This window comes from Procambarus clarkii, chromosome 10 (genome assembly GCF_040958095.1).
Source record: "Procambarus clarkii isolate CNS0578487 chromosome 10, FALCON_Pclarkii_2.0, whole genome shotgun sequence".
Classification (NCBI taxonomy): Eukaryota; Metazoa; Arthropoda; class Malacostraca; order Decapoda; family Cambaridae; genus Procambarus; species Procambarus clarkii.
This window is the reverse complement of record NC_091159.1, coordinates 12,555,044-12,581,282: the sequence shown is the minus strand read 5'-3', so window position 1 is coordinate 12,581,282 and position 26,239 is coordinate 12,555,044. Positions and strand designations below refer to the sequence as shown.

The 26,239-nt window shown below is 42.1% G+C and overlaps 1 protein-coding gene and 1 non-coding gene across 2 annotated transcripts in view; both read left to right on the top strand.

The window, feature by feature from the left end:
* Nucleotides 1-24,407, top strand: part of LOC123747158 (acetyl-coenzyme A synthetase 2-like, mitochondrial) — a 34,769-nt gene extending 10,362 nt beyond the window's left edge. Inside the window, exons 2-12 of the mRNA XM_045729186.2 lie at nucleotides 12,177-12,306; nucleotides 12,857-12,953; nucleotides 13,342-13,541; nucleotides 14,395-14,570; nucleotides 15,215-15,367; nucleotides 16,485-16,632; nucleotides 17,698-17,928; nucleotides 19,020-19,290; nucleotides 19,522-19,618; nucleotides 20,559-20,744; nucleotides 21,548-24,407. Of these exons, the coding sequence (XP_045585142.1) occupies nucleotides 12,177-12,306; nucleotides 12,857-12,953; nucleotides 13,342-13,541; nucleotides 14,395-14,570; nucleotides 15,215-15,367; nucleotides 16,485-16,632; nucleotides 17,698-17,928; nucleotides 19,020-19,290; nucleotides 19,522-19,618; nucleotides 20,559-20,744; nucleotides 21,548-21,739 (1,881 nt within the window). The 3' untranslated portion in view covers nucleotides 21,740-24,407. The remainder of the gene's footprint in view (nucleotides 1-12,176; nucleotides 12,307-12,856; nucleotides 12,954-13,341; nucleotides 13,542-14,394; nucleotides 14,571-15,214; nucleotides 15,368-16,484; nucleotides 16,633-17,697; nucleotides 17,929-19,019; nucleotides 19,291-19,521; nucleotides 19,619-20,558; nucleotides 20,745-21,547) is intronic.
* On the top strand, nucleotides 10,719-10,802 carry TRNAL-UAA (transfer RNA leucine (anticodon UAA)). The gene has a single exon. It is a non-coding gene; the product is annotated as a tRNA-Leu (tRNA).
* Nucleotides 24,408-26,239: the final 1,832 nt, after the last annotated feature.

Below are 26,239 nucleotides of genomic sequence, written 5' to 3'. Positions count from 1 at the left end.
GGACGCCAAGCTGCCGGACGCCTCTTGACACTCGATTATTTTAGTTTCGCTGAGAAGAAAGAAATCACCCTCTATATTGAAGCGATTATTCAAGAGACTTTAAGTGACAGTCATGCCAGAGCCGTTTGATGTGATTACAGCTGTTGACACTTGTTGATTGCATCGGTGAGTGTTGCCAAGCCACTAGCATCTACCACGGCCGGGTGAACTACCTCATGTTGCCATCAACACATCTGCAACGCTTTATTTTTGCCTATCGTGTACAAGCTCAGTAAAGCAGTCGCAACAAGGCTTGAACCTTTCACTTGTAACCTACTAGAGGCGCGATGTTACAGTATTTCCATCTCCTAACCACAGGAAACCTTCCAAAGGAACTTGTCATCCCGGCTCAGTGTGGCGACCTGTTGGCCGCTGCTGGCCAACCGCGGCTGCAAATATCACCAGCAAACCTCCCCAGCATGAGCAGCTTCGGGCGACACTCTAGCAACAACAGAAACACGCTTGACGGAAATAGCCTTCCTGTCGACCCGTCCCCCCTCCAATGTTGAGCGGGGGACCACGAGAATTTAAACCATACTGTTGCTTTTCAGGCTTTCAAGACCAAACGGTTTGGTAAGCTGGGGGGAATGAAGAAACTTGAGGGCAAGGATGAAATCTTTAGAAACGGGAAGAGGATATCGGGGAGAGACCATGTAGACTTAGTGCTACATGGTCTTCTAGGCTACATGGCCTAGGAGATCATGTAGCACTAAGTCTATACCCTAGACTATGATCATATAGTCTAGGATAGCTGCAAACAGGCTGATGTACCTAAATGTGTTTTTAAAAAGGCAGGGGGGAGACATTTTCTGAACTCGTTGAAAGACCCAGTGTACGCAATAAATAGTTGGCATCGGCTTCATTCTGCTTATATTTTTCTCCTGTTGTTCATGAGTGAACATTATATATTAATATTAATATATAATGTTCACTCACAAACAACAAAAGAAAAATATAAGCAGAGCGAAGCCGATGCTTTTACTTCTATCAAAGTATCATAAACTTCAATATATTTTATGATATTTTTCAGTGTCATAAAAATATTAATAATTTTTAATAGGCTTTCTGTAAAGCCTTATACTTTTGTTAATATTTTAAGAATATATATATATATATATATATATATATATATATATATATATATATATATATATATATATATATATATATATATATATATAATATGTATATAAATATATTATATATATATATATTTATATATATATATATATAATATATATATATATATAATATATATATATATAATATATATATATATATATATATATATATATATATATATATATATACACATAAATAAGCAACAAATCTCCCTTTTCCAAAGAAAGAAATTGAAATTCCATAAAAATGCTCATTGTTATCGTCACTAATTCATTAATTTTACTTCTTTGGAATTACTATTAACGGGTACAATATAATTCCTAAAGATGTATATATTTTTTAATAATTTAGAAGAGTTGTTGGTAGCCTAAACAGCCTTCTTTACGAATGCTTCCAAGCATTGTGTTCTCTTTCTCTATAACAAAATAGTAAAATAATACTAATAAATTATAATCTGCGGCTCAAAATTGAAATGATCACTCGAAATAAAAACTAATTTAGAAGAATATTGTCAGTTTGGGCCCACACTCTCAGAAAGGTTCACTACCCCTGTCCTAGGATCTCAAGAGGCGCCACATTAATTTACTTTAAGGATAACTGAAGATACTGGTCAGAGCAGCAAGCAGTTAAGAGAAAGTGTTAAGGATGGCGCCGCCAAATCACGTGATCCGGCGCCAGCTGATACTGCCACGTGTAGTGTCAAGGTGTAACATTCTCCCTCACTGACCTATGTGGGTTTGACCTCATCTCTTGGAGAGAGAGAGAGAGAGGTATTCATCTCCTCTGCCTCCCCCTTCATATTCTTATCCCCCCCTTTCCCTTGGATCTCTTCAATTACCCCCGGCTCACATTTATCAAACCCTTTAGTCATAAAATCAAACCTTGTTTTGTGTCTATTCTCTCTGCTCATTTGCCGACTTGATTGCGATATCTTTTCATAATCTGCAGTCAACATAAATGGGGTGCTCAAGCTCGCCAACTTTGTTTATCAGCTGGAGTTCATTCACCCTCAGACACCCAAGCAGCCTCATGCTCCCTGGGATCTGTGTGTCGAGTTTTTATGGCTGACTGACTTTTAACTTACTGCACAAGTGTACTCTAATCCCCAACACACACACACACACACACACACACACACACACACACACACACACACACACACACACACACACACACACACACACACACACATATATATATATTCCCTTATTAAAAAATATATATATATATATATATATATATATATATATATATATATATATATATTATTAAATATGACCGATAAAGTAAGATTAATAATTCTAACACGAATTTTCTCAATATTTCTTATGGTTCTTTTCACTGTCGATGGTAATTGAAAAATCAGTTCTCCAAAATTCATTTTTATTTCTAGTCTGACGCGACACTTGAACGCGTTTCGTAATAACTTATTACATTTTCAAAGACTTACTTCCATTCTTCCCCTTTAACTTTACCCAATATTACCCAATATTTCGTGTTCTATCTTGTGTTGAAAGTTTGTTTTCACCTCATCCAAAACTGTTGTAACATATCACCTCACCCAAATGCAGGTATATAAAATGAAAAGCCGTTTGAATTATAGCATAGTAAGAAATCTGTTTTAGTGTTTGCAGTTTATAGTTGTGCGTGTGTAAACTAAAGTCTTTGAAAATGTAATAAGTTATTACGAAACGCGTTCAAGTGTCGCGTCAGACTAGAAATAAAAATGAATTTTGGAGAACTGATTTTTCAATTACCATCGACAGTGAAAAGAACCGTAAGAAATATTGAGAAAATTCGTGTTAGAATTATTAATCTTACTTTTTTTTCGGTCATATTTAATAATATATGTCTACAGGAAAGATTGCTACCAAAATATACTAATATATATATATATATATATATATATATATATATATATATATATATATATATATATATATATATATATATAAGACGTTCATTGGTGCGGTGGTCACGGTACTGTGTACGTTTAGGGGTGATCCTGGACGGCATGGGTTCGAATCCTGGCCGGGTCAAAGAGTTCTTAGTGATATATGGCTTGCGCGTTCATGCAGCTTTCTCATATATATATATATATATATATATATATATATATATATATATATATATATATATATATATATATGTCGTACCTAGTAGCCAGAACGCACTTCTCAGCCTACTATGCAAGGCCCGATTTGCCTAATAAGCCAAGTTTTCTTGAATTAATATATTTTCCCTAATTTTTTTGTTATGAAATGATAAAGCTACCCATTTCATTATGTATGAGGTCAACTTTTTTTTATTGGAGTTAAAATTAACGTAGATATATGACCAAACCTAACCAACCCTACCTAACCTAACCTAACCTATCTTTATAGGTTAGGTTAGGTTAGATAGCCGAAAAAGTTAGGTTAGGTTAGGTAGGTTAGGTAGTCGAAAAACAATTAATTCATGAAAACTTGGCTTATTAGGCAAATCGGGCCTTGCATAGTAGGCTGAGAAGTGCGTTCTGGCTACTAGGTACGACATATATATATATATATATATATATATATATATATATATATATATATATATATATATATATATATATATATATATATATATATATTTTTTTGTGAGGGTACCACCTCTGGTGCCAATGTGGGGACCCATAGCCTCGGAGAAGAAAATAAAAAGTATTCAGAGGAGACCTTGTGGTTTCTCACTGAACACTAATATTATCTTCTCCTACCACCCCCATTCTTTTGTATGTACACATATATATTTACTTTGAACTTTGTTACAAAAAAGGAGTTACATATGGGTTACAAAGATGGTTATCATAGGTTGTCGAGTATATATATATATATATATATATATATATATATATATATATATATATATATATATATATATATATATATATATATATATATATATATATGCATTAGTTTATTTTGTTGGTAGCAGTCTTTCTTGTAAACATATGTTTACAAGAAAGGGGGTTGAGCTTTGACTCTTCGGTCCCCGCCTCTTAACCGTCAATCTACTGTTGTACAGATTCATGTGCATGTCTCCCCATGAACTGACTTTCACATTGCATGATACCCAATTTCCACGGCTTTTATTCACATTTCTTCCATTCGATAATGTTTTCATTGATAGGATCCCTCAGGAGAACCACTGCTTATCGCCTCGACAGTTTCAGACATCACCCATAGAAGAGCTTGTGGTATCCTGATCACGATAGGCATATCATTGGCAAGATAACGAGGCCGCTCATCCACGAACGGGTCATTAGACCTTCGTTATCTTCCTATTATTTATATCTTCCTATTACGATGTCTCGAGTTGATAGATGAAGATTGTCCCTTAGTACAGAAAGTTGGTAACACGAAATATAATTCAAGCAGGTTGCACAGTGCTGCAGGCCTAAGCTAGTCAATACGACAACAATAGATTCATGCACTTTATGTGTACTTCAGATGAGGTATTTTAAATTGGGTACCGAAGTATTTTCATACTTTGTATCAGTGGAAGTCTTCAAACTACACTTGAAGATCTAGACATCTCTCCCTCGGTCACTTTTGGCCATGCACTGTTAGCACTTGTTTCCTCTGCAGTGACCTTTAAAGAAGTTTGTGTACTTACAGAGGTTGCCACACCAAGAGCCTTGAATTTTTAACAAATTGAAATAGGAATATTGATGTGTGTGGGGGGGGGGGGGAGGGAAATGTAAGAGTAACGAAGGGGAGGCAGAAGAGATGAGCAACAACTTTTTTCCTTCTCACCACACGTAGAGGGAGTCGAACCCGGCGCCACACGGGTCAACGGCAGAGAATGTTAGTGGCGCACTAGCCAGCAGAATCAACCGATTCATGTTTTCTAGTCCTCATCAACTTGACATTCATCGAAAAACATATTATCATAGGGAATTTATTACAAGTAGTAATAATGCAAATGACGATATATTTTATCACCTGCAGTGTACTTATTAAAAAAAAGTGGTGGTTTTCAAGTAAATCGTGGATAATTACTCTCCTGGCGAGATGTTGCAACTCCACTGAGATCAGCTGACGTAGGTAAACAAACAGGCCCTGGCCGCCCCTAAAATTAACAACTGTTGGGAATCTACAATAATATTATAGTTACAAACACATAGTATCTGACAGTTTAAACACTTAAATGATAGTTACAGACACTTATACAGCATACATAGACTCCAACTCCCCCAAAAAAACTTTGTACAGAGTGAAAGGGTAGCCCACGTGATCAGCAGGCGCTGGGTCATGGAGCCTAGCCTCGACACACGGTCTCCTCTATTACCTTCCGCTCTACAACCTTCTACTACTTCTGCAGTAGTGGGGCTAACACGGTGTGGGGGCCTATAGGAGCTCATCTAACAATGACCAGAGCAGTGGGTATATGGTCTTGTGGTTTAGCTCTTTATGCCTACCTTCTAGCTTTCGGGTACCTGTTGCGTTAAAATTTAACTTATCTTAAATAAGTTAAAATTTAGCTTATCTCGTTAAATATGGCAACAAAAGAAGGTTGATTTTATGAATAACTTATCATAACATTTAACTTATCTCATGAATTCTTTGCAAAATCTGACTAAGTTACGAGTATTTCCCTACATTTCTTCGACACATTTGCGTTTTCCATCTACGTCCACTTGTCCTGTTTTTACCCAATTTAAAGAGGTTGTCCGTCTCCACCTTCTCTATCCCTCCTTAGTATCTTATATGTTGTGATCATATCCTCTACCTCTGTACTATAGGGTTGTGAGATTTAGCAGATCTGGTGCAGACAGCACGAAGAGAATCAAAGGTCGACTTTATGACGTGACAGATGTCAAAAGCTGTTGTCTACTAGGGTGGCAAAAAATAGTGCACAGTGCATATAAACCAGACGACCAACCGGGAGACCGGGCCGCGGGGCTGTTAATCCCCGCAATTTACACAAGGTAGACACAAGGTATATACCGTAAGGGGGGTAGAAATAGCCTAAGCTACTCTATCCCTTTGAGATGTATTTTTTCTGGTCTCAATAAACATACTTGAACTTGAAGATATATACCTTTAGGTAACTGGTGAAATCCTAACATTTTATTGTGAGCGATTCTTTTATGCGTCAAATACTCAACCTGTGAGGGCTTGTACAGTCCATATTCTTCATGAGAAGGGTGGTGGACCCCATACTCATCCTTTGAGGCGTCGTGGATCCCTTACCCACCCTGTGAGGGGGTTATGGATCCAAAACTTATCCTGTAAGTGGTGGTGGATCTCATATTCATCATGTGATGGGGTAAAGTGGACCCCATGTCCATTCTATGAGGGGTATAGTGGACCCCATGTTCATTCTGTGAGAGGGTATAGTGGACCCCATGTCCATTCTATGAGGGGGTATAGTGGACCCCATGTCCATTCTATGGGGGGGAATAGTGGACCCCATGTCCATTCTATGAGGGGGAATAGTGGACCCCATGTCCATTCTATGAAGGGTATAGTGGACCCCATGTCCATTCTGTGAGGGGGGAATAGTCGACCCCATGTTCATTCTATGAGGGGGAATAGTGGACCCCATGTCCATTCTATGAGGGGTATAGTGGACCCCATGTCCATTCTATGAGGGGTATAGTGGACCCCATGTCCATTCTGTGAGGGGGGTATAGTGGACCCCATGTCCATTCTATGAGGGGGAATAGTGGACCCCATATCCATTCTATGAGGGGGGAATAGTGGACCCCATGTCCATTCTATGAAGGGTATAGTGGACCCCATGTCCATTCTGTGAGGGGGGAATAGTCGACCCCATGTTCATTCTATGAGGGGGAATAGTGGACCCCATGTCCATTCTATGAGGGGTATAGTGGACCCCATGTCCATTCTATGAGGGGTATAGTGGACCCCATGTCCATTCTGTGAGGGGGGAATAGTGGACCCCATGTCCATTCTATGAGGGGGAATAGTGGACCCCATGTCCATTCTATGAGGGAGAATAGTGGACCCCATGTCCATTCTATGAAGGGTATAGTGGACCCCATGTCCATTCTGTGAGGGGGGAATAGTCGACCCCATGTTCATTCTATGAGGGGGAATAGTGGACCCCATGTCCATTCTATGAGGGGTATAGTGAACCCCATGTCCATTCTATGATTGGTATAGTGGACCCCATGTCCATTCTGTGAGGGGGTATAGTGGACCCCATGTCCATTCTATGAGGGGGAATAGTGGACCCCATGTCCATTCTATGAGGGGGAATAGTGGACCCCATGTCCATTCTATGAGGGGTATAGTGGACCCCATGTCCATTCTATGATTGGTATAGTGGACCCCATGTCCATTCTGTGAGGGGGTATAGTGGACCCCATGTCCATTCTATGAGGGGGAATAGTGGACCCCATGTCCATTCTATGATTGGTATAGTGGACCCCATGTCCATTCTGTGAGGGGGTATAGTGGACCCCATGTCCATTCTATGAGGGGGAATAGTGGACCCCATGTCCATTCTATGAGGGGTATAGTGGACCCCATGTCCATTCTATGAGGGGTATAGTGGACCCCATGTCCATTCTGTGAGGGGGTATAGTGGACCCCATGTCCATTCTATGAGGGGGAATAGTGGACCCCATGTCCATTCTATGAGGGGGAATAGTGGACCCCATGTCCATTCTATGAGGGGTATAGTGGACCCCATGTCCATTCTATGAGGGGTATAGTGGACCCCATGTCCATTCTATGAGGGGGAATAGTGGACCCCATGTCCATTCTGTGAGGGGGATACAGTGGACCCCATGTCCATTCTGTGAGGGGGATACAGTGGACCCCATGTCCATTCTGTGAGGGGGTATAGTGGACCCCATGTCCATTCTATGAGGGGGAATAGTGGACCCCATGTCCATTCTATGAGGGGGAATAGTGGACCCCATGTCCATTCTATGAGGGGTATAGTGGACCCCATGTCCATTCTATGATTGGTATAGTGGACCCCATGTCCATTCTGTGAGGGGGTATAGTGGACCCCATGTCCATTCTATGAGGGGGAATAGTGGACCCCATGTCCATTCTATGAGGGGTATAGTGGACCCCATGTCCATTCTATGAGGGGTATAGTGGACCCCATGTCCATTCTGTGAGGGGGTATAGTGGACCCCATGTCCATTCTATGAGGGGGAATAGTGGACCCCATGTCCATTCTATGAGGGGGAATAGTGGACCCCATGTCCATTCTATGAGGGGTATAGTGGACCCCATGTCCATTCTATGAGGGGTATAGTGGACCCCATGTCCATTCTATGAGGGGGAATAGTGGACCCCATGTCCATTCTGTGAGGGGGATACAGTGGACCCCATGTCCATTCTGTGAGTGGGATACAGTGGACCCCATGTCCATTCTGTGAGGGGGATACAGTGGACCCCATACCAATCCAGTGGATGATAGTACAGTTGGTTTCCTAAACGACTATCAATCGGGAATCCCGGGTTCGATCTGTAGGGGGGGAGAGAGATGGTTGAGCATATTTCTCTTCACCTAATGCCTCTGTTCACCTAGCAATAAATAGGTACCCGAGAGTTAGGCAACTGTTGTGGGGTTGCATCCTGGGGAGGGTCAGTAGTTCGAGCTTTGCGGGACCCTCGATATATACAAGCCTTGATACGAACCCACAGTATATATTCACAGGCTTCCTGACCCAGAAAAAAACGAATTACTATTAGTATACCCATTCTGTGAGGGGTAGTGGACCCAATACCCATCCTGAGGGGTAGTGGACCCAATACCCACCCTGTGAGTGGTAGTTGACCCAATACCCACCCTGAGGGGTAGTGGACCCAATACCCACCCTGTGAGTGGTAATTGACCCAATACCTTGTAACACCACTATAAAATAAGTACTAAACTAATAATGTAATGTAAAACTACTTCTTATCCTGAGTAACACTTCCTATCGGTTGCACTTGGTAACACTGTTATTGAACACTAATATGAGCTGACATATGATGGTTATACCGGAACCAAAAGATACACTTCCCAACAAGGAAATGCTACACAGGATTAAAAACGCTGCCTCCATCTGCCTTGACCATTGAGACTATATCAAGCAACGAGGCAAGAAACATTGCTTTACTTGGAGAGTATTTTCTATAACTGTAATTAATTATGGGACGGTTGTCAGCCAACTATATCCAAAAGGCTAAGAGGATTTAACAATTGACACAGACGGGAAATTTAACAAAAGTTTATTGAGAACAAATTATGCTAATCACCACTATAAATCCTACTCTAACACTGGCCAATAGTTAAGAAATTTAGACATGGAACAAAACCCTCAGAGGGTTTACCTTAAGACCTTAAGACCTCTGTCTCTCCATCCGGTGGATTCACTCTGTCTCTCCCTGGCTGTGAGATGTTCTTCACAGACCCACTCTCGACCCTGGCGTCCTGCCCTCTGTCCCTAAGTCTCTACAGGACCAATATATATACACCCCAAAAAAAAAGGGGGGAAGGGGGAGATTTACTGTTGCTACCTAGATCGAAAGAGAGTTCGGGCCACACATGCACAAACACTCAAGAATTTTCATTAAACTTGTTTGACATTCACCATACACTGTTCAAGAGAGGAATTATTAGTTACGTGTGTGACTGACCTTTGACCTGGCTAAAAGGGGGGAGATCGATGGATGTTTACACATAAGAATTTGGGCTCTAATTCCAATGCAATGTTTGACAAGAGTATCATGAAATATTACATACTTGAAACTAGCTGACTAAGACTAACCCAGGAATTTTTTAATCAACATACAAGATAATCCGGAGGTCATCTGGGCTGATCTCTTGGTGAAGGCTTCCCTAGGTGTGAACTCTAAGGGGGGGGGGGTCATGCGTGTTACAACCCACCCTGTGAGTGGTAGTGGCCCCAATACCCACCCTGTGAGTGGTAGTGGCCCCAATACCCACCCTGTGAGTGGTAGTGGCCCCAATACCCACCCTGTGAGTGGTAGTGGACCCAATACCCACCCTGTGAGTGGCAGTGGCCCCACGATTCAAAGCCCCCCCCCCCCTTCCCCCTGTGCAGCCACAATAATGAGAGATCTCTTTGACAGTGGACAATTATTCGATCTTCCGCAGGGAAGGCCTGGGAATCATATCCCTCTCAGATTACATCTATAATATAAATAATGTGTGCACAATTATCTGACGATAGTTCTGCATTTGTACAGACGGGTGGGGCCAGGGTCGGGGGCCCCCGTCTAGGGAGCCCCCCCCCCCGTGTCGGGGCTGCACTAATCTGATAACAGAACATTGTGAAATATTATTTGAAGGTCACACCATGACGATGTGACGTCATGTATCATCACTCGCATCACAGCTCTCCACCACATCGTCCGGTGTGCACATGCCTAGTTGTGCACACGCCTAGTTGTGCACACGCCTAGTTGTGCACACGCCTAGTTGTGCACACGCCTAGTTGTGCACACGCCTAGTTGTGCACACGCCTAGTTGTGCACACACTAGGGCGTCATTTCCTGAGCCCTTTTTTTTATAATTAATTAACATAATTAATTCAAGGCGCGGTGGCCGAATGGTTAAGGCGATGGACTTAAAATCCATTGGGTTTCTAACCCTTGCGGGTTCGAATCCCGCCCGCGTCGTGTGTTTTCTTTCAAAATCACTTCGTAATTAGTGCTCCTATGTATTCTATTTGTAGTTGTTAGGGTTTGGGTTAGCAGTTAAGGTTATGGTTAGCAGTTTAATATCAAATGTGAAATATGAAATTCGAAAACTTTGAGTATCCCCTAGAATTTGACATCAAATCCTTATTCGACGTGAAAGAAAACGATTTTGCATGGGACTTATTTGTTAATCCATGGATTTATATTACCAATACAGTTATAACTTGGGAATATTTTCTGGTCAAGACAAAGGTTTACTTGCTAGTTTACAAGCAGACTTATTGGAATCATGATAGTTATCTAGTTGACTATCCGGGCGGCTTATGAGGAAGATTGACGTCTCAGCAGAATCACTTGAGGCAGTCATATCTGAGAGAATGAGAGCACTGCCGGATGTGACGTCACCCCACTTGTAACACCACAGGAAGCAGAGTTACTGTGAGGGGTGAGACCTCAGAATGGCGTGAGTCATAAGCGGAGTCCCACAGGGTTCTGTACTGGGACCTATCCTGTTTCTGATATACGTGAATGATCTTCCAGAAGGTATAGACTCGTTGCTCTTAATGTTTGCTGATGATGCTAAAATTATGAGAATGGTTAAGACAGAGGACAGCATGAGGCTTCAAGAAGACCTGGACAAACTGAAGGAATGGTCTAACAAATGTGTTAGTTTAACCTGAGCAAATGTAATGTAATAAATATAGGTGTAGGGAGCATGAGGCCAGATACAAGGTTCCATTTGCAAAATGAATTCTTCAAGAATCAGGGAGAAAGACCTGGGAGTTGATATCACACCAGACCTGTACCCCGAACCCCATATCAAGAGGGTATTATCAGCGGCATATGCCAGGTTGGCCTATATTATCATTCATAACCTTGTGTACCACATATGTCAGACCAATCTTGGAGTATGCAGCACCAGCATGGAGTCCATATCTCGCCAAGTATAAGACTAAATTGGAGAAGGTTCAGAGGTTTGCCACCAGACTAGTTAGTACCCGAGCTGAGTGTTAGCTATGAGGAAAGACTACGGGACCTAAACCTCACGTCGCTGGAAAACAGAAATGTTAGGGGGGACATGATCACCAAATAAAAGATTGGAAAAGACCACGTGTACTGTACCTTGTGTAAGCGCCTAAACTGATCTGCACTTTAAATCCACTGGAATATTGCTGTGTAAACGAATATATATGTGTGTAATAACGATGGTACACGTTTATTACAGTATCCCATCACTATCCCACCCCTCCACATCCCCCCTTCACCCCCATATCACCCCTTACACCTCCCCCCCACCCCCCACACACACACACATCCTGCCTGGGACTCTACCTGTGTTCTTGCCGCCCACAGCCGGAGGAGTTCTGGGGTCGGCTCGCACGCTCGCGTCTGGAATGGCAGAAGGACTTCCAGGTGGTCACTGAACATGACATGGTCAATTCGGTCTTCAAGTGGTTCCCAGATGGTCAGCTTAATGTCTCAGGTGAGTCGGTGTGTCTAGAGTGAGTCAGTGTTGGTCTCAGGAGAGTCAGTTTGTCATGTGCCGTGTGGCTTGACTCACCTCACCTACTCACCTAGGTAATGTATACATATGTATACACACACCTCACCTAGGTACTCACCTAGTTGTGCTTGCGGGGATTGAGCTCTGCTCTTTCGGCCCGCCTCTCAACTGTCCATCAATGAACTGTTACTAACCACTATTTTTTTCACACACACACACATACACACACACACACACACACACACACACACACACACACACACACACACACACACACACACACACACACACACAGGAAGCAGCCCGTAATAGCTGTCTAACTCCCAGATATCTATTTACTGCTAGGGAACAAGAGCATCAGGGTGAAAGAAACTGCCCATTTTGTTTCTGCCATTACCGGGATCGAACCCGGACCCTTGGATTACGAGTAAAGAGCGCTGTCCACTCAGCTATCAGGCCCCTGTGCGTATGTGTGTGTGGTAAATATGGAGACAAGACGAGACTTGTTCAATCTGTTTCTCTGTTCCAGTAAACTGTGTTGACCGTCACGCCCGCTGCCACCCGGATCGGGTCGCCCTCTTGTGGGAGAAAGATGAACCAGGCCAGGAGGAGCGAGTCACCTACAGGTAGGGTACGCCCTCCAGTGTCAAGTGCTTGTGGGAGTTGGGTGCTTAGGGGGAGGGAAAGTCGGGTAATGTGGGAGGAAAAAGTCGGGTACAGGCGAGGTAGAAAAGTACGAACATGACTTTATACATGTACAGTACATGTCATATGTCACGTAGATATGTATACATTATCACAAAAATATGTACTGACCACTAGTATCCAGTATGATCCTCAGGTAATGGAAGCTCTCATTGATAATGGGACTGCGACACGGGTCCCATTGGAGGGCTTAGGTAATAATAGGTAATTCATTCTAGGTGCTCCCTGTAGTTACGTTATCTCTACTTGCACAACCTCCCTCCCGTCTCCCAGTTACTAACGGCAGCCTCTTCGTCGCCGCCTCCACAGAGAGCTTCAGGAGCTGATGTGCCGGATGGGAAACGTGTTGCTAGACTGCGGGGTGAAGCAGGGAGATCGCGTGGCCCTGTATCTCCCGGTGTCGCCCATGGCCGTGGCCGCCATGCTGGCCTGCGCCAGGATAGGTGCTGTACACTCCGTCGTCTTCGCTGGCTTCTCCGCCGAAGCTCTCGCCTCCAGGATCCAGGACGGTAGGTGGCTAGTCGTACAAGTCGTACATAAGACCATGTGATAAAACTCGTTTTCCAAGTGTCAAAAATCGTATATATATCGTTAGGTTAGGTTGTATTAGGCTAGGTTGTGTTAGGTTTCGTTAAGTTAGGCTAGCTTAGGGTAGGTTTTAAAATCCGGTGTTGGGTCGTCTTGTGTGTGGTGTGGCTTGTATACAAGTTGTCTGCACTTACGTTGTGTAGCAATGTTTGGAAGAGCTGGTAGTATAGCCTGGTGACTGGTCGTTTTCCCTGTGTGGTCGTGAATATTAACAGTATCTCACTTCCACAAGATCTAACTCACTGAGATTAGGGAAAATTGTATTTACTTTCTTAATAAAGATGTTACAACACTGTTTCAAACAAAGGCGCCTCATATGACACTACACATTCTGCGTGGTTGTAAACCTGGCCCTAAGAACTTGCTCTCTCTCGACAGATAGAAATTTCAGAGATTTACCTCATTGCTCCAATTGATTTTATCATCATTATTATGTACACAGAGAAATCACACTAACGTGATATATATCAGTGAAAAAATCAACTGGAGCTCTGAGGTGAGGGTGAGAGAATCCCAGCCGCTGACGCTAACCACTAGACCATCCTGACTTGGTAAAAGTTATACAACTGGATTTCTACTTGAAATCTCAGGAAGTATGGAGGCCCCTATTGACCACTAATTCAGGGTGATCCAGTGGTCAGCGTCAGTGTTTGGCCTTCTCTTGGTTGCGGGTTCGAGTTACATCGGCTCCAGTTTTCCTATTATTATTATTATTATTATTATTATTATTATTATTATTATTATTATTATTATAACACCGCAACCGTTGGGCAGCTGGGGCGGAGACGGTGATCACGATGGACCAGGCGGTGCGCGGCGGGAAACTGATCGAGCTGAAGCAGGTGGTGGATGCCGCAGTAGCCAAGTGTCCCTCCGTCAGGCAGGTGCTGGTGGGCAGGCGCACCGGCTCCCAGATCAAGATGGGACCCAAAGACATCTGCTTAGAACAGGTGTGTGTGTGGTGGCCTCACCTGCGCAGTAATCTTTGCTAACAGCGCAAAGGATTGTATTTGAAATACAGTATACTGAACCCGAATCTGTCCTGCAAAATGACAGCACATAGGACGATCTGTATCCTGTTTACGGTGAAATGTTCGTCTCTTGGCACTGTCGAAGTAAAGCAGTCTCCCTAAGCTCTGTTGCAGGGACATATTGTTCCCCTGCCATGTCACAGTGAAGTATCCTTCCTCTGTTCTATTTTATTTCCACAGTGCACGAGGACGATAGAATATGGTAGCTTGGTATGATGAATCTGTCAGTGCAACGACCCCTTACCCCCCCCCCCCCCTTCCCTCCCTCACTCATCCCATCCTCATTATTCTCCCCCTCATCCAACCACTTTACTTTCCATGACGTTTGTGCCCTGTGTGTCCTAGAAGATCCAGCCCCCATCCTCCAGTCCTATACTACAAGTTAAATATTGACTTACGCAGATTGTAATTAGTCATTAGTAATTATTGCCAATTTAGCATTAATTACTTATTACTGCTGACGCAGTCAGCCAATTAGTAATTGGTCAATATGTTGATTTAATGATGGGCTGGAAGAAGCTGTATAACCATTTGTTTGCTAATTGCACCTGCCTGTGCCCCAGGCCCTGAGCCATGCCTCCCCGGTGTGCCCCCCGGCCGTACAGAACGCGGAGGACCTATTGTTCCTGCTCTACACCTCCGGCAGCACGGGTTCCCCAAAGGGCGTAGCGCACACGACCGCCGGCTACCTCCTCTACGCCGCCACTACTCACAAGGTTAGCAGCTCGAGTCTATTACTCACAGTTCATGCAGCACAAAGCACTACCTTTTTCCTATAAAAATACAAGTAGGTAAAATAGAAATATACAATTGGGGGAAAAGACCCATTAACACGAAAGAGTATATCTGTACTGTATCTAAAACTTATAAATTGTTAATCCAAAACTAGTTTGGTGTTGGGCTTTTAGCTCTAACCACCTCTGGAGGGATATTAAGGAGACGCAGTTGCTCACTGGCCAACCAGCAAGTGTACTTCAGTCCTAAACATGGTCGACATCCAAAGTACATTCTCGGTGTATATACACCACCTCTCAGTGTATCTACCCTTGAGAGGCGAGGTACACCTTTCGGTGAATATATCCCTGCCTGCATTGCTTGCATTCTTCATATTAAACAAAATTTAGCCTACAGCTGTAACAAGTATGGAGGTTACATACAAATTTAGCTCTACACATCACATTCTTCATGCGACTATATCGCATGAAGAATGGAGGCCAGAAATAAAATAATATATTTTTTATTTTGGAGGGGGGAAGGCAATTGTTAAATGTTTTCTGATAAAATTATATTTGTTAATTTTGTGGCTAAAGTTGGCACTGAAGCCTGCTTTTGTCAGTGTGAAGTATTTACTAGCGTCACGCTAGCGTGAGGCTATTGACTGCAGCATGAGGCTATTGACTGAAGCGTAAGATTGTTTACTGCACCATATGATTGTTTTACAGTAGCGTGAGGTTGTTTACTGTAAACTGAGATTGTGTACTGTAGCGTGATTTTGTGTATTATAGCGAGATATTGTGATTGTATATTGTAACATGAGATTGAGTCATTACTGTAGCGCGAGAAAAAATTTTGTATTTTAATAGTACTTTTTTGTATTTCTAAGTGTTTGGCATTTATTTAGCAACCAACTTATTACTGTATCACAAAGGCTTCGTAATACAGTAATAAGGTTTTTCTGCCGAGGCATATCGTTATCAGCCTAGGTCATGTAGAAAGCTTTTTGACCGGTGTACAGAGTGATTCAAATTCAAATATGTTTATTGAGGTATAAATACCCACAAAGTGATGAGGTAGCTGGAGCTATTCTCACCCTGTTGATTGTCCCCCGTGCAGCATGTGTTCGACTACCGGGATGGCGACGTCTTCGGCTGCGTGGCGGATATCGGCTGGATCACGGGACACTCCTACGTGGTGTATGGTCCCCTTGCTAATGGCGCCACCAGCCTCCTCTACGAGAGCACGCCCACCTACCCTGATCCAGGTAGATAGCCATACCCATCGCTTATGACTGACTTTCCCAGACCTCTCACGTGGGATGTGTGATGCCACACTGTAAGACAACAAGCCCTTACCAAGCTCCCAGATTAGACGAAAATTTAACAAATAATCTGACATCCATCAGTATATATTTACGTGTTTTGATTACGTTTCCACATTTAGGTCTGACATGCAGTAAATAGTTACCCACCTGGAGTTAGGCAACTGACCCTCCACTGGGTCATTTGATCCTGGGGAGGGTCAGTAGTTCGACCTGGAGGGGGGGGGGGTAACCTCCATATATGCCTAAAGTATATATTCACAGGCTTCCTGTCCCAGACAAAACGAATTATTATAATAAGCAGATACTAGAGGACAAAGAAGAGTAGCCTCACATTGTCCACAGGTGACATTTGTACACTAAGAAGCTCCGTACTGGTAATACTCCCTCGAGAAAAAACATTTATCAGAGAGAGACAGAGCGCTAAGACTATAATGAATGACTATATAGCACTTGGAAGTGATACGAGGACACGGAAGATGTGAAGACTGGCTGAAGTAACGGCCTCTGAATATTCTCTTGTGATATTTTTTATTAAAATATTGAACAATTTGGAGAATATTGATCCAGACTTTAAATGGTAAGATGTAACACGAACAAGAAGCAAAGGTTTCAAGCTCAACAAACAACAATGCAGGACAGAATTTTTTTTAGTCTTCACCCAGAGGGTTATAAACCCCTGGAACAGCCTACCCGCCGAAGGCGAAAATCCCAAAACAGAGCTGAATATCAAAATTCAGATTGATAAAATCATCTAAACAAATGGGACCTTTGACATGCCGCCGGCTTCCTGTCCTCATCGAGGCCATTGGAGAGGTAGTAGCCCTCTCAGGTAATCCCAGGTAATTTTGACATTAGAATTCATACATTTTAAGCTCCAAAACATTTTCATCGTGAAACATCGCAATATTATAAATGCAATATTTCACATTTGTGGCAAAAGGATGAAAAAAAATGCCTCAAAATCCTCAGATAAAGTTAGTTATGTCTTTACTGTGCTTCCCGCAGGTAGGTACTGGGAGACGGTGGCTCGACTTGGCCTCACGCACTTCTACTGCGCCCCGACTGCGCTCCGCCTCCTACTGCGCTACGGCGACGAGTGGGTACTGAACCACGACCGCTCCACCCTCAGGGTTCTTGGGTGTGTGGGCGAGCCCCTGAACAACGAGGCCTGGCACTGGTTCCACGGCGTGGTGGGCGGCAAGCGCTGCGATCTCACGGACACCTGGTGGCAGACTGGTGAGTGGTGGTGGCAGAGGTGGTGGTAGAGGTGGCAGCAGGCAGGTGGCACCTGCACCTGAAGGTAGCACCCCCTCCCTTCTGCACCAACAAGTAGCAGAAGGGAGGGCTGGCGGTGGCAGCAGTGTGAGAGAGTGGTCATCTATCAGCCAAACGTGCACACCCATAGTTGCATAATGCGATGCATTCTTGTGCATTATCAGAGATTATCGTTATTTCATCTCCTTGGGGGTTCCTGGATAGCAAAGCATATTTGCAACTCGGATAAAGCATGTGGTCAATTATACGATGTCTGATTATGCGGTGTATGGAGACAGCGTTATTCATCTTGTGTATAACAGGGGTGATCGCTGCCATTTTAAATGGTATGAGCCGAGACAGGTGGCAACTAGCGGCAGGTGGTCAGGTCATCCTGAACTCACTTGGGCTGGGAGAGGCGGCACCGCTGTACTCCCGGTGACCTCACGTGAACCTAGGGAAGGACCAATCAGGTGGTAGGCAAAGGTAGAAACTAAATTTTGATTGGTGTCTCTATATAGAGCCGTGTACTCCTCTTTCTCTTTTGCCCATGCCACCTCTTCGGTGGCTTAATCTTCATCAGTCAATCTCTCTCTCTCTCTCTCTCTCTCTCTCTCTCTCTCTCTCTCTCTCTCTCTCTCTCTCTCTCTCTCTCTCTCTCTCTCTCTCTCTCTCTCTCTCTCTCTCTCTCTCTCAACATAGGGTCATGTGGCAAGCAGTACTGAGTACAGTACGTTGTTGAGGTCATGGCGAGGGTAACTGTGGCTTAGTTCAGAAGCACGGGACTCCTCTTCCTCCATTCTTTTCTCCCTCCATTCTTCTCTTGAATTTTTTTTTGTTAATCCTCATAATTTTGTGTACAAGAACACATAGAAGGAAACACTCGGCAGAACTATATCACAGCAGGATACAACGAAGTGCTCACTTTGAGGTATAAACTTTGAGGTTACTCCCCAGCAACCTCAACGCCTTCTCTTAAGATATTTATTGTGCCTTCGACCTCCCCCCCCCTACCCCCTAAAAAAATTATATCATTTGAAAATTATATCATTTGACATTTTTACTTTCAACAGAGACTGGAGGGGTGATGATCAGCCCACGGCCGTCTGCCCCTGGTGCCCCAATCAACGCCGGGATGCCCATGCGGCCTATGTTTGGGGTACAGCCGGTGCTGTGCAGCGCTTCAGGGCAGGTGGTGGAGGGTCGAGACGTAGATGGAGCTCTGTGTATAGGGTCCATCTGGCCAGGCATTTCTCGCACCGTCTACGGCGACCACAAGCGTTACGTTGACACCTACTTCGCCCCCTTCCCCGGATACTACTTCAGCGGCGACGGCGCCCACAGGTAAGGTGCTGTGGGCGCCATTCCTCATCTCGGGAAGATGAGGAATGAATGTGCTTTAATATACACTGGCTTGGTTAGATAGGCTTTAATATGCACTTACTGCAATTTGTAATTCACATCTTGATCTTCAACCAGGGTTAGTGTTATAGAACACTTTACGCTGAAACAGTTTAATATTTAATTATGGCTAAGTGTGTAGCTCTTTTATATGACTTTGTGGTGAAATTACAGGGACGAGGAAGGTTTCTACCACATAACTGGTCGCATGGACGATGTCATCAACGTGACGGGACACCGCTTGGGCACCGCTGAGGTTGAGGACGCCATGGTGATCAAACTCTGCTTTTCTTGTTCCACTTTTACCCTTGATGGTCTTAACTCTAAAGTTGGCGTTATTGGATGAAGTGCTGAAATAAGTTATAAAGAATTTTAAAATATTTTTGTACAGATGCTTCACATCTATAATCCTTTTTATATAGACAAAAGTTATTTTTCTAAGACTGTAATAAGCCTGTCTTCAGTTGCATAATTTCCTGAAGGATCTAAATGCATTAATATAAAGAGTCCAGATGGAATCTTACTGCGGGTTAATGACATAAACATAAGTGTATGTGGCCACGGTATACCAGGCTTGGGGATGTTTCGTGACACTTTTTCACTCAAGATAACACAGCTCTCTCATGCATCATTACTACTACTGTAACTTGTCTTGCAATTTCACTTGTATAACTTCATCAACTCATCATTAGGAAATGAAAGCCGATATAAAAAATAATATGATTATTATATATAATAATATATATAATGGAACAGGACGGGGATCAAACCAGCATCCTGGTTTACCCCCACAGGTGCATCTTAACCATTGGACCATGATATGCTAAAGATCTTCTCATACGTATATCACCTTATTGTGAGTTCATTGTGTATTTTAAAGGAACATTTGGCGGAGAACGCCATTACCTACACCAGAGTCCATGCGGGTTATATGTAACAAAAAATTTAATTTGGTACCTGCTCTGTGCCTCTTCCTAGTGGGTTCGGGGGGACTCCGGCTGTGGTTAAGGCGCGCCTCTTGCCTGATCTAGGATGCTGGATTCATCCTGCTCCCAAAAATTAACATAATAAATGTTACTTAAATAAAATACAATTCAAACAAGATACATTGGAGCGTTCGTAGGTAAACAATTTAAATTAGACGAGCTCAAGCCTACCAGACTAGGTTTAGAGCCCACCTTTGATACATATACCATCTTGGGCCTGGCCAGACAGCACATACGGACGTGTCGGAGACGGCGGTGGTTGGCTTCCCTCATCCCGTGAAAGGCGAGGCTGTGTTTGCCTTCATCGTCCTCAAGGAGGAGCTGGAGTCAACCCAGGAGAATATTATTTCAGAATTAAAGAAGCTTGTGCGATCACAGATTGCTGGATATGCTGTACCTGACGATATCCTGGTGAGTTTACTTAGTCCGCTTGCGTGACGTTCACTCTAGGCTAATATCTCACAGTTTGACATTCACAGTAGGCTATATTCCCCCTGTATGGCTGACATTCATAGTAGGCTATATACTCCTGCATATCTGACATTCACAGTAGGCTATATACCCCTGCATGTCTGACATTCACAGTAAGCTATATTCCCCTGCATGACCGACATTCACAGTGGGCTACAGATCACACAAGTTTGATATTAAGTACGTCATTATTCACTATATAATTACATAATCAAATAGTCTGTTTCAGCTGACTTGCTGATTCCCAAGAATTTTGTATCAGTCAAAAGAAAGAGCAAAATTCTCCACTAACATGAGACTGGAGAGACTATTTGTGGATAACAAATCTCCTCTAAGAATTTATGAACTCTTAACATAGATGCAGAAGTCTTGTGATTATGAATGGAAGAAACGTGGGATGGGGTGAGGTGGTGATCAGAAATATGAGGAGTATTATATTTCTTTAAAGACGTATTTCGTTTTGGCTTAGGTTCCATGTATCATGAATTTAACTACGTCATAAGATAAACACTTAAAAATTAAGGAAACTGTTGTCGAAGGCCCATTGGCTCATACGAGGCAGCTCGTACTTATATCCACCAAAACTCATCTATCTAATATATGTCTAACTCTAAATCAACCCATCAATCCCACGGCTATTACCAGGTAATTTGTTCCATAAATCATATACAGTATATATAAGCAACGTGTGTTAATCAAATTTGCACCAATAATCAGGAATCTCTGTTTTGTTTTTGTGGCAGGTGTGTCCTGGGCTGCCCAAGACTCGCTCAGGTAAGATCATGAGGAGGATACTGAGACAGGTGGCTGCTGGCAAGTCGGATGACCTGGGCGACATCTCCACCCTGGCTGACCCTTCCATCGTCCAAACCATCATTGACATGTACAACACCCAACACACCCGCTCACAGGTCCATGGACACGCTCGCGAATAGAACATGTTTATGAATCTTTGTACTTCCATAAGCAATTTCAAATGTTTGTCACTAAATTTGTCTAGTAACATACATGTGGATGTTGGTTGCTTCTGTGATTTGTTTTGTTCGTGGAGTGCCACTTTCCCCAGATAACATTCCATGGTGTTTACTTGTTAATAGGCCAAACCTATAGATCTATCACGAAACTACTGTATAGGTATATCACAAAAATTGTGTACATGTATAAAAATCATTTGAAGCCAGATGTATTTAGCTGAAAAAAAATCATCAACTGTATAGTGTACCTTAAAGAGGATAACATTTTCTTTGAAGCTTGTCTATGACAAAGAAAATGTAATGTCGCTGCAGTGTGGGAGACACAAACATATTATAATACTAAATTACTATACAGTATTAAGACACTGCACTTCCATAGTGTTTGAAGGAAAGACCTATTGCACGTGTAAGTGTAATATTAAGCTATATTTTAGGTTTTAGGAGTTTTATTCGAAAATTTGGTTTAATATTGACACGACGCATGTATTGGGTCGTTCACCTACACTATATTTTTCATAAAATATACAAAGGTACATGTTACAGTGGTTACTTAGTAGATTTAGTAATTTTATATTGTACAAAGCCACAAGTTACGGACAGCATTTTGGGCAGAGTCTCGTGTCCGGAGCTGAATTTCACCAAATTGTTCTTATTGGCTAATGACATATTGTCCAAACGTTTCTCTATCATTGCACAAAGTCAAACATGGCGCAAAGTTTTATTACACAAAATTAATATATGTCACCACTACTTATATAACACTAATAAGTACAAGCGTTTCTTATTAGTGTTCTCAGGAAGTGTTACAGCCAGCGTCGAATATATATATAGCTTACTGTATATATTCGATACATATAGCTATATAGCTTCGATGTATATAGCTTATTGTACTCATCTGAATGAGCTTATATGCGTGTGCTTGCAACGTGAGCTTCAGCTTCTTTCTGTACTTATCTCTGCTTTCGAATGCAGTTCGCCTATTACAATGGCTTCTGCCTATTTCAAGATCCAAATAGATAAAATCTCGAGAGCAAATGGGGGAACCATTGACAAGCTGCAGGCTCCCTGTTCCCGTCCAGACCACTAGAGATATCGTGGCCTTTTGGTAAATAAATTATCAACCCCTTGGAGCTATATAAAGAATTTGCCTCGACTAACTTTCCTTTTCAGTTCATTCCACTTGTTTCCCTATCTTAGACTGAAAAATAAAGAATGCTTTCTCACATCCCTAAATGTATATGGGTCGTTGTTGTTGTTAAAGATTCGCTACCTGAAACAAAAAGTTTCAAGTAGCACGGGCTATGGTGAGCCCGCTTGAATATGGGTCATTTGGGTTCCACCCGGTGGTTACTTTTGTTTTAAAGTTTATTCAGGACTAAATGATTATTTGCAGGTTGGTCAGTAGCCAAATTGTAGCACGAATAAATTGTTCAGTTGATAGATCTGAATGCAGACGAGGAGTTATAATAACGTGGCTGAAATATGTTGACCAAACCATACACTAGAAAGTAAAGGGACGACGACGTTTCGGTCGTCCTGGACCATTCTCAAGTCGATTGAGAATGGTTCAGGACGGACCGAAACGTCGTCGTCCCTTCACTTTCTAGTGTGTGGGTTGGTCAACATAGATCTGAAGCCCAACACATAACTATACTTGTTGTGAGTTACACAACTTACCAAGTGGCTTGTAGGGTGTCCACACGGAACTCCATGTTTTTTAAGTGATGTCAATTTTAACGATGTCTGCAAGATACTATCACGATGTCAGGTATGTTGCGTCCTGGGGCAGAGTGCTTCCGCTTAATTTACATAACCTCCGAAATATGACCGCGAGTCAAGGCTTGAAATATGCAGGAATGGAATTACTAGGCTTCAAATGTCGTAGCTATCCTTTCACTGTGGTTCTTAAGCTCTTCGTTTTAAAAATGTGTGCCCTAGGAGCATACGGGTTTATAAATCTTTAAACGATTTTATAAATCTTGTAAACAATTTATAAATCATATATTTTTGAAACGATTTTTATGATTTACCAAATAATATGATAATTTGCAGTTAGTATTATTTGGTGACAGCTTAAAATAACAAATTTTACATTCAAAAACAGATGTTGAGGCTTTTAGTAGTGGTTTGAGGCATTTTGGCATTCAAAATGCGCAATAATATGTAGCCATAGCTCTCTGATGGCCTAGAGACGTACGCATGCAGTATTCACTTGTTAACATTATTACCAACACTATTAGAAACATAAACATCAACTAGTTAATAGCGTATTTAACAAACATAAGTACAAACACTAGCGCTACAGTGTCCAGCAGACAGTCGTAGAATAGATTTTTAGAATGATCCATTTTTGTCCTTTTATCAATGTTCCTTTGAGTCGTGTGTCCACTGAATACTTACTTCCTTATTGTTCACGCACCTCAGTTCCCCCACTGTGGGCACCTCACAGGAGGTCCCCCACTGTGGGCACCTCACAGGAGGCGCGCGCCATTTCCCACACAGGTAGTTGGGCGAAATTCGAAATTTTGAGTTCGAAAACATAAAACAAATACCGTTTTCGTTAGCTGTAAATATTATTTGGCTTCTTATGATGTACTATAATATTTAATATAAATCAAAACAGATATTTCACACGTGTTTCATATCCTAAAAAAAAATGTAGGGAAATTACCCTATATACCGAGGAAGCACAGCTGAGCCCTGTACGGCAATCACCAGGTCAGTGCGAGTGTTGTTGTGTAGGCGGGAGCACCGGCTCCGGCGATCACCATTCTCTCCAGACTAACTACCAGATGACTACTTAACACCTGCCCCTCAATATCCGGTTGGACTGAGGTATGTATTTTGTTTATATATCAGAATGTGAATGACAAGTTAAAACGCATCGTAAGCAAATAATTGGCCTGTTCTATCCACGTCGGTCCAGTACTGAACTGCATTCCAGTATTTCTTTCCCATATGCCGCCTTTTGGGGCACATTTAATATGGATGACATAAAGGGCTACGACAGCACAGGTAAATGACATCATACAGAACGTTATGTCATCTTTCTATGTTCGTGTAGACATAATCACCACAGTCGTCTAACTACTCGAGCCAATACGTTACAGTATCTACAACCCATCTTGCTATTTAGATAATATCTATTGTGATGATCGTCAATAGTCACGAATTCGAACGTACTTAGTTTTTATATAGTATTCTGACTAGTAAGGAACTCTTAAAAAAAAGAAGCTAAAAAACAAACATAAATATTCCCAGGCCAAGTATAACACACGTGTATTAGGCCTCAGATATCGTGCATTAGGCCTAGGAAAATTAGTTTGTCTTTGCAGCACAAGTAAAAAAATAGTTTTCCGGTTTGTCCAGTTCAATAGTTCAGATTTCTACTTTCCAATTTCGTTGTTCGTCGGTATATATATACTATGGTCCTCATCGTTACTATAAGTACTACCAAAACAGGAGGATGGGCTGCATATCAAAAGTGTCAACTACTGTGAGCTTCATCTACACATACTTTCTGCTGTATACATCGTTTCTGATCCAGCTATGGCCACAGTCTGTCCTCGGGCTAGGTTTGTTCAAGCGCCGGCCAACCCTAAACACATTAATTTTCTTAGTGCTGATTTAGTTATACAGGTTGGGCTTTTGTACGACAAGCTTCCAAAAAATTTACTGGGTAGCAAAACATAAATCCAATATGATGATCAAACCTCACACCAAAAGATAATACGATGACGTTTCGGTTCGTCCTGGACCATTATCTAGTCTGAAAATATTTATTATTAAATCCAATAGAATGAGTATTTGTAAACTCTTCACATATGAACTCGGCTAACAATTCGAAGTGCGTTTAGATGCATAGATGGAAAACAGATTGTTTAGCATTATATCTATGCCCAGAGAAATAATGAACGTATGGTAAATTGTTTATAGGCTTTATGTAAACGCTAATAAAATAAAAATTGCCCCCGTGAATTAGGATATCCAGAAAGGCAGACATTTATCAATTAAAGTATATAGTAAATTTTAACAAGGTGATTTTATCATTTAAGTTTAGCTAAAAATTCATCCCAATTTAAATTTGAATGCCATATCCACAAAATATCAACATGCCTAAACCATGGAATAATTCCGGGGCAATTTTACAAGTCATTTTCTTTACACAAAAATCCATATACAAATTTGAAAGCAGTGGAGAGTGTCGATTTTCAATTGCCATTCCAGATAGTCTGTAGATAATACATTATTAATAGTATATTTTAATATTTTATACATAGTTTTACAAGACTGACACAGTAATATCAGACAGGTAATTCATGGTTCATTAATTTACGAGTTAGGTAACAAAGAATGTCATGAACACGAACGTCAGTAAATATAAACATAAAATCATCCTCATATGCAAATACAAATAATTGCCAGCTAGACACCTAACCTAGGCCTAGCTATGCACAAAAT